The sequence below is a fragment of the Garra rufa genome, chromosome 8 (genome assembly GCF_049309525.1).
Source record: "Garra rufa chromosome 8, GarRuf1.0, whole genome shotgun sequence".
Lineage (NCBI taxonomy): Eukaryota > Metazoa > Chordata > Actinopteri > Cypriniformes > Cyprinidae > Garra > Garra rufa.
The window spans coordinates 8,089,066-8,104,438 of record NC_133368.1 but is presented as its reverse complement, the minus strand read 5'-3'; the positions used below and the strand labels follow the sequence as shown (position 1 = coordinate 8,104,438).

At 35.0% G+C, this 15,373-nt stretch overlaps 1 protein-coding gene across 1 annotated transcript in view; it reads right to left on the bottom strand.

Moving 5' to 3' along the window:
* tmtops2b (teleost multiple tissue opsin 2b) overlaps nucleotides 1-15,373 on the bottom strand; it is a 46,978-nt gene that overhangs the window by 8,730 nt on the left and 22,875 nt on the right. The window contains exons 2-3 of the mRNA XM_073845407.1: nucleotides 7,426-7,751; nucleotides 1,824-2,057 (exon numbers count right to left, since the gene is read on the bottom strand). Coding sequence (XP_073701508.1) covers nucleotides 1,824-2,057; nucleotides 7,426-7,751 — 560 coding nt within the window. The remainder of the gene's footprint in view (nucleotides 1-1,823; nucleotides 2,058-7,425; nucleotides 7,752-15,373) is intronic.

Here is a 15,373-nt window from a genome sequence, read left to right as displayed (position 1 = left end):
TATGTTGATGTATGGTTTTTATGATAGGACAATATTTGGTCGAGATACAGTTATTTGAAAATCTGGAATCTGAGGGTGCAAAAAATCTAAATACTGAGAAAATTAACTTTAAAGTTGTCCTGAAGAAGTTTTTAGCAAAACATATTGCTAATCAAAAATTAAGTTTTTATATATTTACAGTAGGAAAATTACTAAATATCTTCATAGAACATTGTATTTACTTAAAATCCTAATGATTTTGGCATAAAAGAAAAATTGATAATTTTGACCCATACAATGAATGTACTGTTGGCTATGTTACAAATACACCCATGATACTTACAGTAGTGTGAAAAAGTGTTGGCTCTCTTCCTGATTTTTTTGTCACGCTTTAATGTTTCAGATCATCAAACAAATGTAAATATTAATCAAAGATAACGCAAGTAAACACAACATGCAGTTTTTAAATGAAGGGTTTTTTTTATGAAGGGAAAACCCCCACATGGCCCTGTGTGAAAAAGGGTTTGCCCCCACCACCACACCTGTTCGCAATCAAGAAACCACTTAAATAGGACCTGCCTGACAAAATGAAGTAGACCAAAAGATCCTCAAAAGCTACACGTCATGTTGAGATCTAAAGAAATTCAGGAACAAATGAGAAAGAAAGTAATTGAGATCTATCAGTCTGGAAAAGGTTATAAGGCCATTTCTAAAGCTTTGGGACTCCAGCGAACCACAGTGAGAGCCATTATCCACAAATGGCGAAAACATGGAACAGGAGTGGCCGGCCGACCAAATCTACCCCAAGAGCACAGCGACGACTCATCCAGGAGGTCACAAAAGACCCCACAACAACATCTGAAGAACTGCAGGCCTCTCTTGCCTCAGTTAAGGTCAGTGTTCATGACTCCACCATAAGAAAGAGACAGGGCAAAAATGGCCTTCATGGCAGAGCTCCAAGACGAAAACCACTGCTGAGCAAAAAGAACATAAAGGCTCGTCTCAGTTTTGCCAGAACATATCTTGATGATCCCCAAGACTTTTGGGAAAATACAAAAAGTTGAACACTTTGGAATGTGTGTGTCCCATTACATCTGGCATAAAAGTAACACAGCATTTCAGAAAAAGAACATCGTACCAACAGTAAAATCTGATGGTGGTAGTGTGATGGTCTGGGGCTGTTTTGCTGCTTCTGGACCTGGAAGACTTGCTGTGATAAATGGAACCATGAATTCTGCTGTCTACCAAAAAGACAATGTCCGGCCATTTGTTCGTGACCTCAAGCTGAAGTGAACTTGGGTTCTGCAGCAGAACAATGATCCAAAACACACCAGCAAATCCTCTGAATGGCTGAAGAAAAACATAATGAAGACTTTGGTGTGGCCTAGTCAGTGTCCTGACCTGAATCCTATTGAGATGCTGTGGCATGACCTTAAAAACCCTCCAATGTGGCTGAATTACAACAATTCTGCCAAGATGAGTGGGCCAAAATTCCTGCTTATCGCTGTAACAGACTAATTATTGCAAACGCTTGATTGCAGTTGTTGCTTCTAATGGTGGCCCAACCAGTTAGTAAGTTTAGGGGGCAAACACTTTTTCACACAGGGCCATGTGGGTTTGGATTTTGTTTTCCCTACATAATAAAAAAAAACTTTATTCAAAAACTGCATGTTTTCTTTACTTGTGTTTTCTTTGATTAATATTTAAATTTGTTTGATGATCTGAAACAGTAAAGATCATCAAACATGCAAACAAATCAGGAAGTGGGCCAACACTTTTTCATACCACTGTATGACTGGTTTTGTGCTCCAGGGTCCGTGATATGATTTAGTTAGTGCTGTTACCTGTTTGTTTATCAGAATGTATATGAGCGGGTTGATGACCGTGCTGCTCTTGGCGAGGAGAGAGGGCACTACGCTGGCCACGGGTGAGATGATTCCTGGGCGGCCAAATGTAGCCATCATGGCCACCACACCGTACGGCATCCAGCACAAGAGGTAACACACCACGGTGGTGATAACCATGAACAAAACGTGGTATTCCCGTTTACGTGCTGCAGTCTTGCGTATCTTCCCTACCTACGAAAGAGAGACAGACACAGGCACATGTGAGCTGTCTAGAGAAATGCTTCTGTTGCAAAAAAATGGTCTTTCTCAAAGTTAACATTTATTTATTGTCATCACTGTAAATTCATCTGTTAAGCAGGGTGACCATACATCCTCTTTTCCCCAGACATGTCCTCTTTTTGGACTTTGGACTGGGAACTGTTACGGCAGGTTGATTTTCTCCCATGGGTTAAAAGTCTGAAATATTGCATTATTGCATTAATATTGCAAGTCCATTTGACTGAAATGTTTTTATTGAAACATTTTTCATTCTACCTGTGATAAAACTGTGGTAGATATTAGTTTTGTGAAGGATGGCCACTGTGGTAGGAAGCTTTTTAGTTGTGTTTATGGTCGATCTTTATAACGTGACTGTAAAATATGGTATGGAAATGACATATTTGGATACCACAACTAGGACCCCAAGCACATTGGCTGGTCTGGCTTCAGAAAAAAACTTTTTAACAGTATTTGAACATAAGAAACAAACCATATTAGACTGTTGTTAAATTTCATTGGTGTATTGCCTTATTTGATCAATCAACACATGAACAGATTATCTTTTCTTATTTACTTAAAGCATGAAATAAGCATGAATGAACATCAGAATGTATTTTATTACAATTGCAGAAAGACTTCAATGCACACAATTTTAAGTTTAAAGGTTGTATCAGCGATTTCTAGCCTGAAACATAAAGTGTCAATTTCAGCTGACCTTTTTTCACAATCCGCTTGTGAAAAAAGGTCAGCTGAAATTGACACTTTATGTTTTAGGCTAGAAATCGCTGATACAACCTTTAAGTCCACCGAAGTTAATCTACTCCTCTGTCTGATTTGTTTGTCGGATAATTTGGCGGTTTCGGCGCTATGATTGGTCAGATCGCCTGTCAATCAAGATGTTTCCGAAGACTCAATTGCAGTGCTGCAGGGATGAAGTATTTTTGTAAAACCAACGTTATAGTGCGTTACTGGATTTTTGGTTAAATGCTTAAAATAGGGTCTGTGGGTAATAAAAAATTAAATCAGCCAAATACACTCATCACATATGACAACAGGATAAAAATGATACACGATTTCCATATTTTCCCACTAAATTACCTGGATTTTCTATGAAGGCACACGCTTTCATTCTCCCTCTCTCTCTCTCTCTCTCTCTCTCTCTCTCTCTCTCTCTCTCTCTACAGTACAGTACAGACATACATACACACTGAAACTTGTTAAGAAACTCTAAAATGACATTTTGGAATTAGCAACAGAGACTTGGGATAAGACTGTGTAAGAAAATAGTCCTACACTTGTTGAATTGTCCTGATTCAAATGTTGCATTGGTAAAATGAGTTGTGAATGTCATTTCATGGCGAATTTACAGAGAGTTTCATGCTTTTTATAGCAAAATACATATGCTTTAGTATTGAATCATACATTTTAAATTTTTACTTGTTTTTGAGGCTGCAAAGCATAAGAAGGAGGTAAATAGATTTTATTTGGATGGCCAGACAGTGACATGAAATTGCATTTTCATCCATTTGTAATGTGTTATGATGCATTGCCACAAAATAATAACCTTACATTTATGAAGGAGTATTGATTGCCCTTTTTGAATTGTGCGTGGAGGTGGAAGTAAGTGTTTATTTGTCTTGGACTGTGTTCCTTCATGAGGACCCTTCATGTAATGAGGTTTGGTCCTTACTAATACTCATAGAACACTCTGAAACCTGAAAAGTGTTGTATAAGCCAGAACCTTCATTTATGTGAGTATTTTTAATTTACATTTTTATAATAAGCAGTTGATTAATGCCTTTCCGAAACGACAAAAAACTACCAAAAGACAGACATATAGTTGTCTATAGAAGAATTTTTTTTTCTTCAGTTTATGCAATGTCCTTACATGTCTTTACAAACACCCCCCACACAGTAACACAATGCCTAAGAACAAAAAACTTTTGTAAAAGATTTTCACTGTTTAAGGTGCTTCAGTTTAGTATATGTTTGTTTTTGTTTTTCTCGCATTTGTCAAAATTAATCACACTGGCTCTGAATTATCAAAACACCTCTCAAAATACTTGTTACAGAAAAGGAACGTTTCAGAGACAGTGTGTAAACGTGATTGACAACGTAAGGTCGTATTTATTTTTTATGTGTGAAATTTCGTACCACAAATTCGGACTCAGTGTGCAAGGACCTTTAGGCTGTTCTTTTGTTGAAGAAGGTTCTTCAGATTATAAAAAGGTGAGAAAGAGATTGACTGAATCGTTCTTTATGCTCTTCTGTGGCATCGCTGTGAAGAACCTTTAAAGCACCTTTATTTTTAAGAGTGTATGTTTTATGTGATGTTAATTTTGTATGTCACTGCAGTTCTGACTTGAAATGTCCATTTAGTGGAGCTATAACTAATGCTCCATGATGTTTTTAAATAATGTACCATCTGCATTACACCTAAACCTACCAGAAAGGATGAACAAAAGCGCAAGCATGCCTTTTTAGCTTGTTTTTGATCTCTCATCTTACAGCTCTGTCATTGTGTGTTTTTCACAAGATTTATACCCTAGGATTTCACATTCTAAGTCCAATTCAGTGCCATTTGGTTTGGACATTTCGTTTTTGACCACTGAAAATGTGTACAATTTAACAATTTACTCCTGGAGCCATATTGAAATTCAAATATCTCTGGAAACAAATTATATAGGGCATTTTTAAAAGGAAAATTCCAAAGAACAGTTTATTAAGACCTGATATCTAAAAGGGCATTAAGATTTCTTCAGTACTTTTTGAGTTACAGGCATGCAGATTTTGTAGGAACTGTTTTTGAAATTTAGTTGATTCAACACAGAATGACCCAATATCTAAAAAAAAAAATGCTAAGAAAACTTATCATGGAAGCTTAAAGGAGAAGTTCACATCCAGAACAAAAAATGACAGATTATGTACTCACTCCCTTGTCATCCAAGATAATAATGTCTTTCTTTCTTCAGCAGTAAAGAAAAAAGACATTTATTGATTTTTCTTCATATATTGGACTTCAATGGTGCCCTGAGTTTAAAACTTCCAAAATGCAGTTTAAATGCGGCTTCAAACGATCCCAAATGCAGTTGTAAATGATCCCAGCCGAGGAGGAAGGGTCTTATCTAGCAAAACAATCAGTTATTTCTTATATAAATATATATATATATATACTTTTTAATGTCAAACACTCTTGTCTTGCTCCTCCTGAATTCCTTTTTTTTTTTTTTTTTTTTTTTTTTTTTTTTGTTCCAGTTCTAGACAGTTAGGGTATGTACAAAAACACCCATCTCACGTTTTCCCTCAACTTCAAAATTGTCCAACATCTCTGTTTTACCTTTTTTATCAAGGGTGTTTGATCTTTTTTTGCATGTTCACTTTGCAAACACTGGGCCGGTACTTCTGTTGTGATGTGGGATGATTTTGAAATTATGATTTTTTTTATTACACAGTTCAGGGAGAGCAAGACAAGGTGAGCATTTGAGGTCAAAAAGTATTTAAGTTATGCCAAAAAAAATAAATCTTAAAAAAAAAAAAAAAAGTATTTAAGTTGTATTCCTCAAAAAACAATTTATTTGCGACTGAAGAAAGAAAGACATGAACATCTTGGATAACAAGGGGGTGAGTACATTATCTGTCATTTTAATACATAAAAATGAATAGATTATAATTTGGATCAAGCTCAGTTGGACATTTGTCGAAACTTTCTATTCCAGCTGAGCTATGAGTTGAATTCTTAAATTACTAGGCTCTATGTAAACATAATTAATTAAATTGGCACGGCTCTGTAATTAGTCACTATATTTGCCATTTACATAACGTCTCTTCTCTGATCTTCTAGGCCCTTTTATCTGTTATTTGTGTAAATAAAATTTCTCTGCATGTGACTGATGGAGCGTAGATGGGATCATGAATGTCTGAGTGTCTCATAGCACCCAATTTCCCCCTTCACATTATACATGCAGCATCATATACAAGCTTCATATTTTCACCCAGCAAGTCATAGATGTCAGTGTGGGAAAATGTGTTGATTAAAATTACATCAGAAATTCGGCATGATAAACTGCATATATGGAGATCTGTCAAACTGAATTGGATGAATAAATAAGTCCCTCTCAAGCCAAAGAGAACTTTGTATGTTATCCTCCTCACAGCAGCCAACTGAACTCAATTACACTCCAGTGACTGGGACGCCCAGATAAAACAGCATCCAAATCCAATCACACTGCCACACACACAAATGAGATCCTGATGCACTCTTAACAGGCTGCTGAAGGAACCAGCCAACTGTACAGAACATGCTGTAAATGGATCTAAAAACAGTTCTTGCGCACAGAATAGCACTTTTTTTTCTTCTCATTTTCTCACTATATGTCTGGTCACCATGACAACATATAACTTCTTTGTGCTTTCAGACATATTACATCTTAGCCTTTCAGGAGGGAGAACATATCCAGACATAACACTTTAAGACCTGACATCTGACAAGGTGTGAATTTTACCTCCCAGTTTAAACTAATCACTAGATATACAAAAGTATGTCAGGCAAACCATTATTGGTTGTTTTTCATGATGCTTTTATGTCCAGTAGGCTGTTTTTGGCCAGAATATACTGTAAACTGAATCAAATATGTGATTGTTCTGAGCAGCTACTACATTCGCTAAAATGTAGCACTAAATTACCTCAATTGGTGGCACTGAACGTAAACAATCCCACTGAATCGAACAGAAATCGCAAATTTAGCTGATTATTGCTGCTGAGAATGGTCAATTATTGTCATGTTTTGGGCTGTATTAACTGGTTGAACAGGGAAAAACATTTGCAGTACTATAGACTGCCAAAAGTTATAACAAATCAAGAAGAGTGCAACAAACTGTCTGAGGAACAAAAGGTGTTTGTGGTTGAATAACTTAACCAGGATTTCTCAGGCAAGGATCTTGACAACATTTGTGTTTGCACTTATCATTTCCAGTCAGGTAGGTGAAATATTAGGCGAATATCGTTAATACTGATCGTACGTATCTTTACCACCTAACTTTAGCTAGTCAAAATATTGTGCCCTTTCCTGCTTCCTAAGTCCATCTCTACATGATTTAGCAATTTACACACATCTTTTCCCCATGGTTTAGACAGCATAATTTAGCAGAACAGCATATTCAGTAGTACACTAACTCTGCTATCCATGCTGTTGTTTACATCCGAGCATCGCCAATATGGCCATGCATCCGGGTGATGTAAGTGCAAACCCTCTATAGGGATGTGCTCGAATAGAGAAGCTGTATTCAGAAAGCCACAGAAACCAAATCTGTTTTTGACACACAACACAGAAGTGCAGTTTACCTGTTTGACGGCATAGAGCAGTCTCCCATAGCAGTAGACCATGACAAGCACTGGTAGGCCCAAGCAGAATATAAACAGGCAGATGATGTAGGCATGAGACTGGGCTGTACGCTCAGTCCAAGATACAGAGCAGCTGGTTCCCGCACCCTCCAAACCGTAACGACTCCAGCCCAATAGAGGGGGCACCGTCCAGATCAAAGAGTAGAGCCATGAACCTCCTACTGCCAGAAGAGGTTTGCGATAGTCTGGGCCGCGGTTGTGGTACACTGTCAATGTGCTGTAGCGGTCGTAAGAAAGAACCACCAAGGAAATCAGAGACACGATGCCTGAGAGAAAAGAGACAGAGAACACTAAGGTAAAACTGAGGGCAGTTTTTGTGTGAAGAGCAGTTGTAAACTCAAAAAGGGCTCAAAAATGATTTGCAAACATTAGTCAAACTTAGAAATGTTTAAAGATAGTTGCATTAGATATTCAAACCAAACATTTCATTGAAAAAATATGAATTTTAAGTCGTTTGTGGTTGTCAAATTGTTAATGTGATGATCTACACCTGTGGTTACTCTGATAGTACACTTGGGGGTGCTTGAGGAGAACTGACATTCACGCTTGGATTTGATGTAATGGGGCACTAACTTATACACTGCTATATGTTTGCATTGCATCATTAAACTTACTTGAAACACAACTCTACATATAAACAAAACATTTAAGTAGGCCTCTGATGAGGAGTAATGGTTGGAATAAAATAGCAATTGCATCAATAAGGTCTTGTTTTGCCTGACAGACTTCAACCTTTTAGATATATATGATAACGCTGACATTAACACTCATTTACATTTTAGGTAAGAGAACAGTATGTCAATAAATAACACTGTGTAGACAGCTCAAACCTGACCTATACAGCACACCTCTGTGTGAATCAATCGATGCTGTGTATGTCAAATATAATCAATAATAATAAATGAACGTCATTACTCTTTTTTTTTTACTTCTTTTTTTATATTTTATGGAAGCCAGTTTCCACCACTGAATATTTTTTTAAAGGTATTGCAAGTTTTTATATCACAGTTTTGACTTTTTGAAATTGCTATTTACATCTTGCAGTTTTTTCTTAGAAATGTATGATATAAAATTTTGGGAGTTATAAAATTAGAATGATGAAATATAAAGTCAGAATAGGGATATAAACTTGCAACTGACTTTTTTTTCTCACAATTGCGAGTTTATATCTCACAATTCTGACTTATTTTTTGCAGTTCTGATTTTTTTCTAGGAATTATGATATAAACCCACAATTGGGAGTCAGTTATAAACCTAGAATTGCAAGGAATAAAGAGAACTGCAATGATATAAACTCACAAATGTGAGTTATAGTCAGAATTGCAAGATATGAAGTCAGAATAGGTATATAAACTAGCAATTCTGACATTTTGTCTGACATTTGTGAGTTTATATCTCACAATTCTGACTTATTTCTTGAAATTCTGACTTTTTTTTTGAAGAATTATGATATAAACTCAAAATTCTGAGTTATAAACCCAGAATGGCAAGAAATAAAGACAGAACTGCATGATATAAACTTGCAAATGTGAGTTATAAATTCAGAATTGCAAGATAAGAAGTCAGAATAGGGATATAAACTCGCAATTCTGACTTTTTTCTCACAATTGGAGGTTTATATCTCACAATTCTGATTTATTTCTCGCAAATGTGAGTTATAAAGTCAAAATGGTAAGATATGAAGTCAGAATAGGGATATAAACTGGCAATTCTGACTTTTGTCTCACAATTGGAAGTTTATATCTCACAATTCTGACTTATTTCTCGCAATTCTGACTTGTTTTGAAGAATTATGATATAAACCCACAAATGTGAGTTATAAAGTCAGAATTGTGAGATACAAACATTCTCCAAAAATTCGGAGTTATACATCTGCTATCGTGAGTTATAAAGTCAGAATTGCGAGTAACACAATCAAGAAGTGTGAGATAATAGTCAGAATTGTGTGATTCAAACTCAAAATGTGAGCTATAGAGTCAGAATTGCAGTATATTTTTATTTTCTTGCAAGTTTAGATTTCACAATTCTGAGATTTTTTTCTCACAAGTGTGAGATGTAAACTTGCATTTGCAAGTTATAAAGTCTAATTCTGAGAGGAAAGAAGACTGATATTTTCTAAGAATTGCGAGTTTATATATCACAATTACCACCTAATAACTTGCAATTTTGTTTTATGAAGTCAGAATTTTGAGATAAAAACTATTTGATTCACATCATGCATTGCAATTCTAAGGGAAAAAGTCAGAATCACAAGTTTATATTTAGCAATTCTGAGAAAAAAAGTTACTGTTACCACTTTTGAATAAAACTGTATTTGTATTGTATTGTATTGTTATTGTAAAAATGGCTCAAAAAATGTTTGTAGATGCCATGTGGTTTGACATTTTGCAGTGACATTCAGATTTAAGTGTGACTTTAGTATCTAGTGACTTTTTGGGGCCACTGTACGTTCTTGTCATTGTAGATATTGTCTCCAGTGCACCAATGAAGGCCAAGTCCAAAAGGTTGCACAAGTATCTCTGAAAAATAAGCTTTGTTAGAGGTCTTCAATGAAAGAGGCACATAGGGATGTGAACTGTCATTTCATATTTGTCACTTCAAGGCTTTTGCCACCACAAAAATCCCTTTTAGCTGTTTCAACATCAGAGCTTTCCAGTACACACACAGACACAAACTTTCTTTGGCGTCTTCTTTATTGTTCCGCTGTTTAGTCAGAAAGTTTGTTTCTTGTGTCTCCACTCCAAATTTTCTGTCCTTCAGGACTCATCAACCATAAAGAACACAAAAAGCCATAGATGTAAGTTATAAATGCAAGGTTGCAGTCAAAATCTATCCAAAAAAAAAATCTCTGCGAATGGAGCATTTGTTCATTGTTATTTTGTAACAGCAGAAATGTTAGTCCTATCTTTCCTTAAAAACAGAATCGATTTAATCTTATCTGTAATGAAAAAGTAATTAGCAAGACGGCACAACATTATGCACACAATTACAGACCTCTTGAAAAACTGATGTCCTCAAGGATAACTTCTCCAGAAAATGCATGCACAGGTTTGTATAAATACCCTCTTATTATCATATTAAATGTTAGAGAAGCAGATTTAGTGAGTTTGGGTCCCTCATAACCAGTAGAACGTGAGATGACTTAATTTGTTGTTCTGAAACTTGTTCAGGAGACGATTAAGCTTTAAATTGTGTTTCATTTATTTCTTCTGTGGAACACAACAGAAAATATTTTGTAGAATGTTGGTAACCAAAGCAGTTTTCAGAATATCTTCTAGCACATTCCACTGAAGAAACAAAGCCATACACATTTGTAACAACATAAGCTTGAATAAATAATGACAGAATTCAAATTTTCACAACGCATTACTATGTTTGAAGAATTTCACTTATCAGCAAAATATGTATATTTAATTTATAAAAGAACACAGGGTGGGAGAAAAAAAAGACTAAGGCTAGAATGCATGAAAGAATGCAACATGTGATGTGAGGTAAGGGTCAATAAGAGAGAGAAACAGGAAAATATATAACATGAAAGATGAAAACAGAGTGGTAGAAACACTATAAAGGCTGGTTTTTCACAGATGCAGTCTTATGTAGCTCCAGCTACAGAGCCCTGCTGTGAACTGAGGCTCTGCCACTGAGCTCACATACAAACAGCACAAAAACATTCATTCCCTATGAAAAAGTTTAAAGATATACATTGTTAAAATATATTTAAAGTATATTAAAACATTTAAATACAGTCCGCTGACAGACTGTCTCGTATTAGCGTTTCCGCCCTTTTCCGCCCGCCATTTTCTCCAGACTCGAAAGCAATGCAGGTGTTTTGTAGTTGGGTGTAAAAGTGAACAAAAGAGTCTTTATTTTCTCCCGACATCAGAGCCACTGAGGACGCAGTGAATTAGTTTTGTTTTTGATAGTAAAGTGCCACCAAATACATAAAAAAGTGAAATCATTATGATTTAAAGAGCCACGCGCCAAAACGGGTCACTGTGAAAAGAACTGTTTTTGACAGGGTAAAAAGGGGGTTGAGGGATTTTAACCCAAGTATGTTGCAGATATTTCATGAGGGCCCTAAAGAATCATACCAACTTGTGGGAAATAGCCATCCGATGTCCGTTTTGAAGTATCATTAAAGTAGATCATTAAACTTGTGCACTGTATTCCAATATTGAATATCTTGACTTTTGGTTTGACATAACATACTTAAACCTAGAAATGAATGTAGGCCAGATATGATTTTTGGATAAGTGTTAAGATTAAACTTAACCAGTGTAATATAGAAATTGTACATTATTTGTGATTACTGTGGTCACCTCATAAACTTCAATTGTAAGAATCTTTCCTGCTGCCACACAGATCTAATATAAACATGCAATTTTTTTTTTTTTAGAAACCTTCAGACATAACTGACTGTGTATTTAACAGTTTAAACGCAATAAGACATGAAAGAGAACTTAGTTTAGTACTCATGTCCCGAGTGACAGTCTTTTTCTGTGTGCGTGCGTCGGATGTGTGTGCTCAGAAAACCTCATATCAAAAGTTTAAATCAATATGGTTTAAAACACTTTTTTTTCATGATATACAGAGTGTTAGGGGTAATGCATTACAAGTAACGCATAATATTAATAATATTACTTTTTCCAAGTACAGTGCCTTGCAAAACTATTCATACCCCTTCATTTTTTTCACATTTTGTTTTGTTACAGCATTATGTTAAACTGCTTTAAATTAACCGTTTTGATAACACTTTATAATAACTATCCGTTATAACTAGTTAATAGATCATTAATAAACTGTTAGTTAATGAGTTATAAATGACTTGTTAAATAACAGTTAATAGTTTGTTAATTATTTATAACTGTGCCTTATAGATAGCCAATAGATAACTTACAAACTGTTAGTTAACAAGTTATAAATGACTTGTTAACTGTATTTTAATGATTTATAACTATACCTAATAAATTAGTAATAGATCATGAACAAGCTGTTAGTTAATTACTTACTAAAGACTTAAGTATCCGTTAATAGTTTATATATGTTATTGGGACGTTATTCTAAAGTTGTAACTATTCTTCATTTATTAACTGTTAGTAAATGAGGAATAGTTGCAACTTTAGAATAACGTCCCAATAACATACATAAGCTAATAACTAACACTTAACTAATACATTAACTCACACTTTACAGATCAGTTGTTCATAGTTTGTTAACCATCTACTAATACCAGTGAAACATGGTAGAACAGCAAATGGATGGAACAAGTTCAAGCTACAGAAATTTGATGTGATATTTAAAATATAACATTTTTGTACCTCAACCTTGTTCCACCCATAGGCTTTTCTGTGTACTGTATTTTACCAAAGAAACTCCACAGATGAAATGTTGAACATTGTGTTTCATGAATAGAAACACACATACTGAGCCATCACATGGCAGAACAGCAGTATACAACACAATACAAACCCATGAGGTTTGGGCACTTTTTTGTGCTAAACATGAAAACAAAATAAATAAAAATCTAGCCATTGGCATTATTGATATGAACGTGTTTTATCACACCTTGGACCCTCTATACTGAGTGAACCAGCAGCGATGCGCAAAATACTGTGATAAATCCAGGTACTGTCTGGAGAAAGAGAAAGAAGTCAACAGCGGGTACTTCCAGTAAAAAGAAAGCTACACCTGTGGACCATGCTGTGCACATGGACAACAACGGTGACGGTAAGAAAGACTGTTTGCTATGTTTTCATTAAAGATGTTTGATCAGGATAAAGTGCCCAAACCTCATGGGTTTGTATTCTGTTGTATACTGCTGTTCTGCCATGTGATGGCTCAGTATGTGTGTTTCTATTCATGAAACACAATGTTCAACATTTCATCTGTGGAGTTTCTTTGGTAAAATACAGTACACAGAAAAGCCTATGGGTGGAACAAGGTTGAGGTACAAAAATTGTATATTTTAAATATCACATCAAATTTCTGTAGCTTGAACTTGTTCCATCCATTTGCTGTTCTACAAAGTTTCACTGGTATTAGTAGATGGTTAAACTATGAACAACTGATCTGTAAAGTGTGAGTTAATGTATTAGTTAAGTGTTAGTTATTAGCTTATGTATGTTATTGGGACGTTATTCTAAAGCAACTATTCCTCATTTACTAACAGTTAATAAATGAAGAATAGTTGCAACTTTAGAATAACGTCCCAATAACATATATAAACTATTAACTGATACTTAACAAGTCTTTAGTAAGTAATTTACTAACAGCTTGTTCATGATCTATTACTAATTTATTAGGTATAGTTATAAATCATTAAAATACAGTTAACAAGTCATTTATAACTTGTTAACTAACAGTTTGTAAGTTATCTATTGGCTATCTATAAGACACAGTTATAAATATATAACAAACTATTAACTAGGGGTGTGCGATATGACAATTTTTGATCGTGGACGATTAAAATGTCTCCACGATCTGCTTTTGAATAAATATCGTAGTATCGTGCTACAGTGTGCCTCCGTCTTAATATACTGGACATTCACTCACGGGACACTGCACTTATTCATATTCGCGATCACAAAAGTACATTATTTGAATGTGCTTCAAAGTCTTGCCGGTAAAATAACGCCATTTGGTCCGCGCGCTGTTCTGGCATGCGCTTCATGAGCGCGTAAACCTGAAGCACGTGCGCTAAAAGCCTGTCAAACACCACCTGATTACTAAACTGAGCTATCTTTGGCGTTTAATTTGCTTATACTGTCAAAAACACCCAAGGATTACATATAAACACAGTCGGTTGTCTAAAGTGAAAGTAAACAGTTAAGAGAAAAACGGATGCGCGCCTGTATAGATGCGTGCAGCTCTGCGACAGAGCTAAACATGCTGTCGATTGTCATTAAAGGGACAGTACACCCAAAAATGTTGTCACTCACATGTCCTAAATCTCTATTAATTTTTTTTTCTTGTGCTTAACACAAAAGAAGATATTTTGAAGAACGTGGGTAACAGTAGCTGGTCCCCACTGACTTAAAATAAATAAATAAAATATATGGAAGTAACTGGGGACCCAGCAACTGTTTGGTTACCCACATTATTCAAATAAGTTTTATGTTCAGCATGTTTTATGCTTAAAAAAATGCGAGAGTGAGTAAATGATGACAGAATTGTCATTTTTGGGTGATGATACACTAATAAAACAAAACACAAAGGAAAATCTCTCACTGCTCTTGACTGAAGAACAGTTGCTTTAAATGTTGCTTCTATGTATAATTTATGTATATAATGTATATAGTGTTTTATTTTTATATTTGTTAATTACATTTCTTGAATGCTACTGATAAATACATGTACTGTACCTGAAAATTAAAGCACTGTTTGTTTTATTTGTATAGTATGTGTATTTGTAACATGTAGCTTATCTTTGTTCTTATTTTTTAAAAACTAAGAAAATAATGACAAAGATTTTTTGTCTTCGCCCACTTTGGCTTAAATATCTGCCATTCTTTTTATTTTATATTTTGTTACCTTGTAAGGTTTTGGTTTTAAAATAGAAAAATTAATTTGGCTGTACTACTCAGACAACTTGTAAAAAAGTAAAACCAACATGACAAAGAATCGTGATAAAATCGTGAATCGTGATATTTCTTGAAAAAATCGTGATATGATATTTTTACCATATCGCCCACCCCTACTATTAACTGTTATTTAACAAGTCATTTATAACTCATTAACTAACAGTTTATTAATGGTCTATTAACTAGTTATAACTGATAGTTATTATAAAGTGTTACCTTAGTTTTTCCCTCATCAATTTAGACTCCATACACCATAATAATGACAAAGCAAAAACCAGATTTGCAAATTTTACAAATTTATTAAAAAT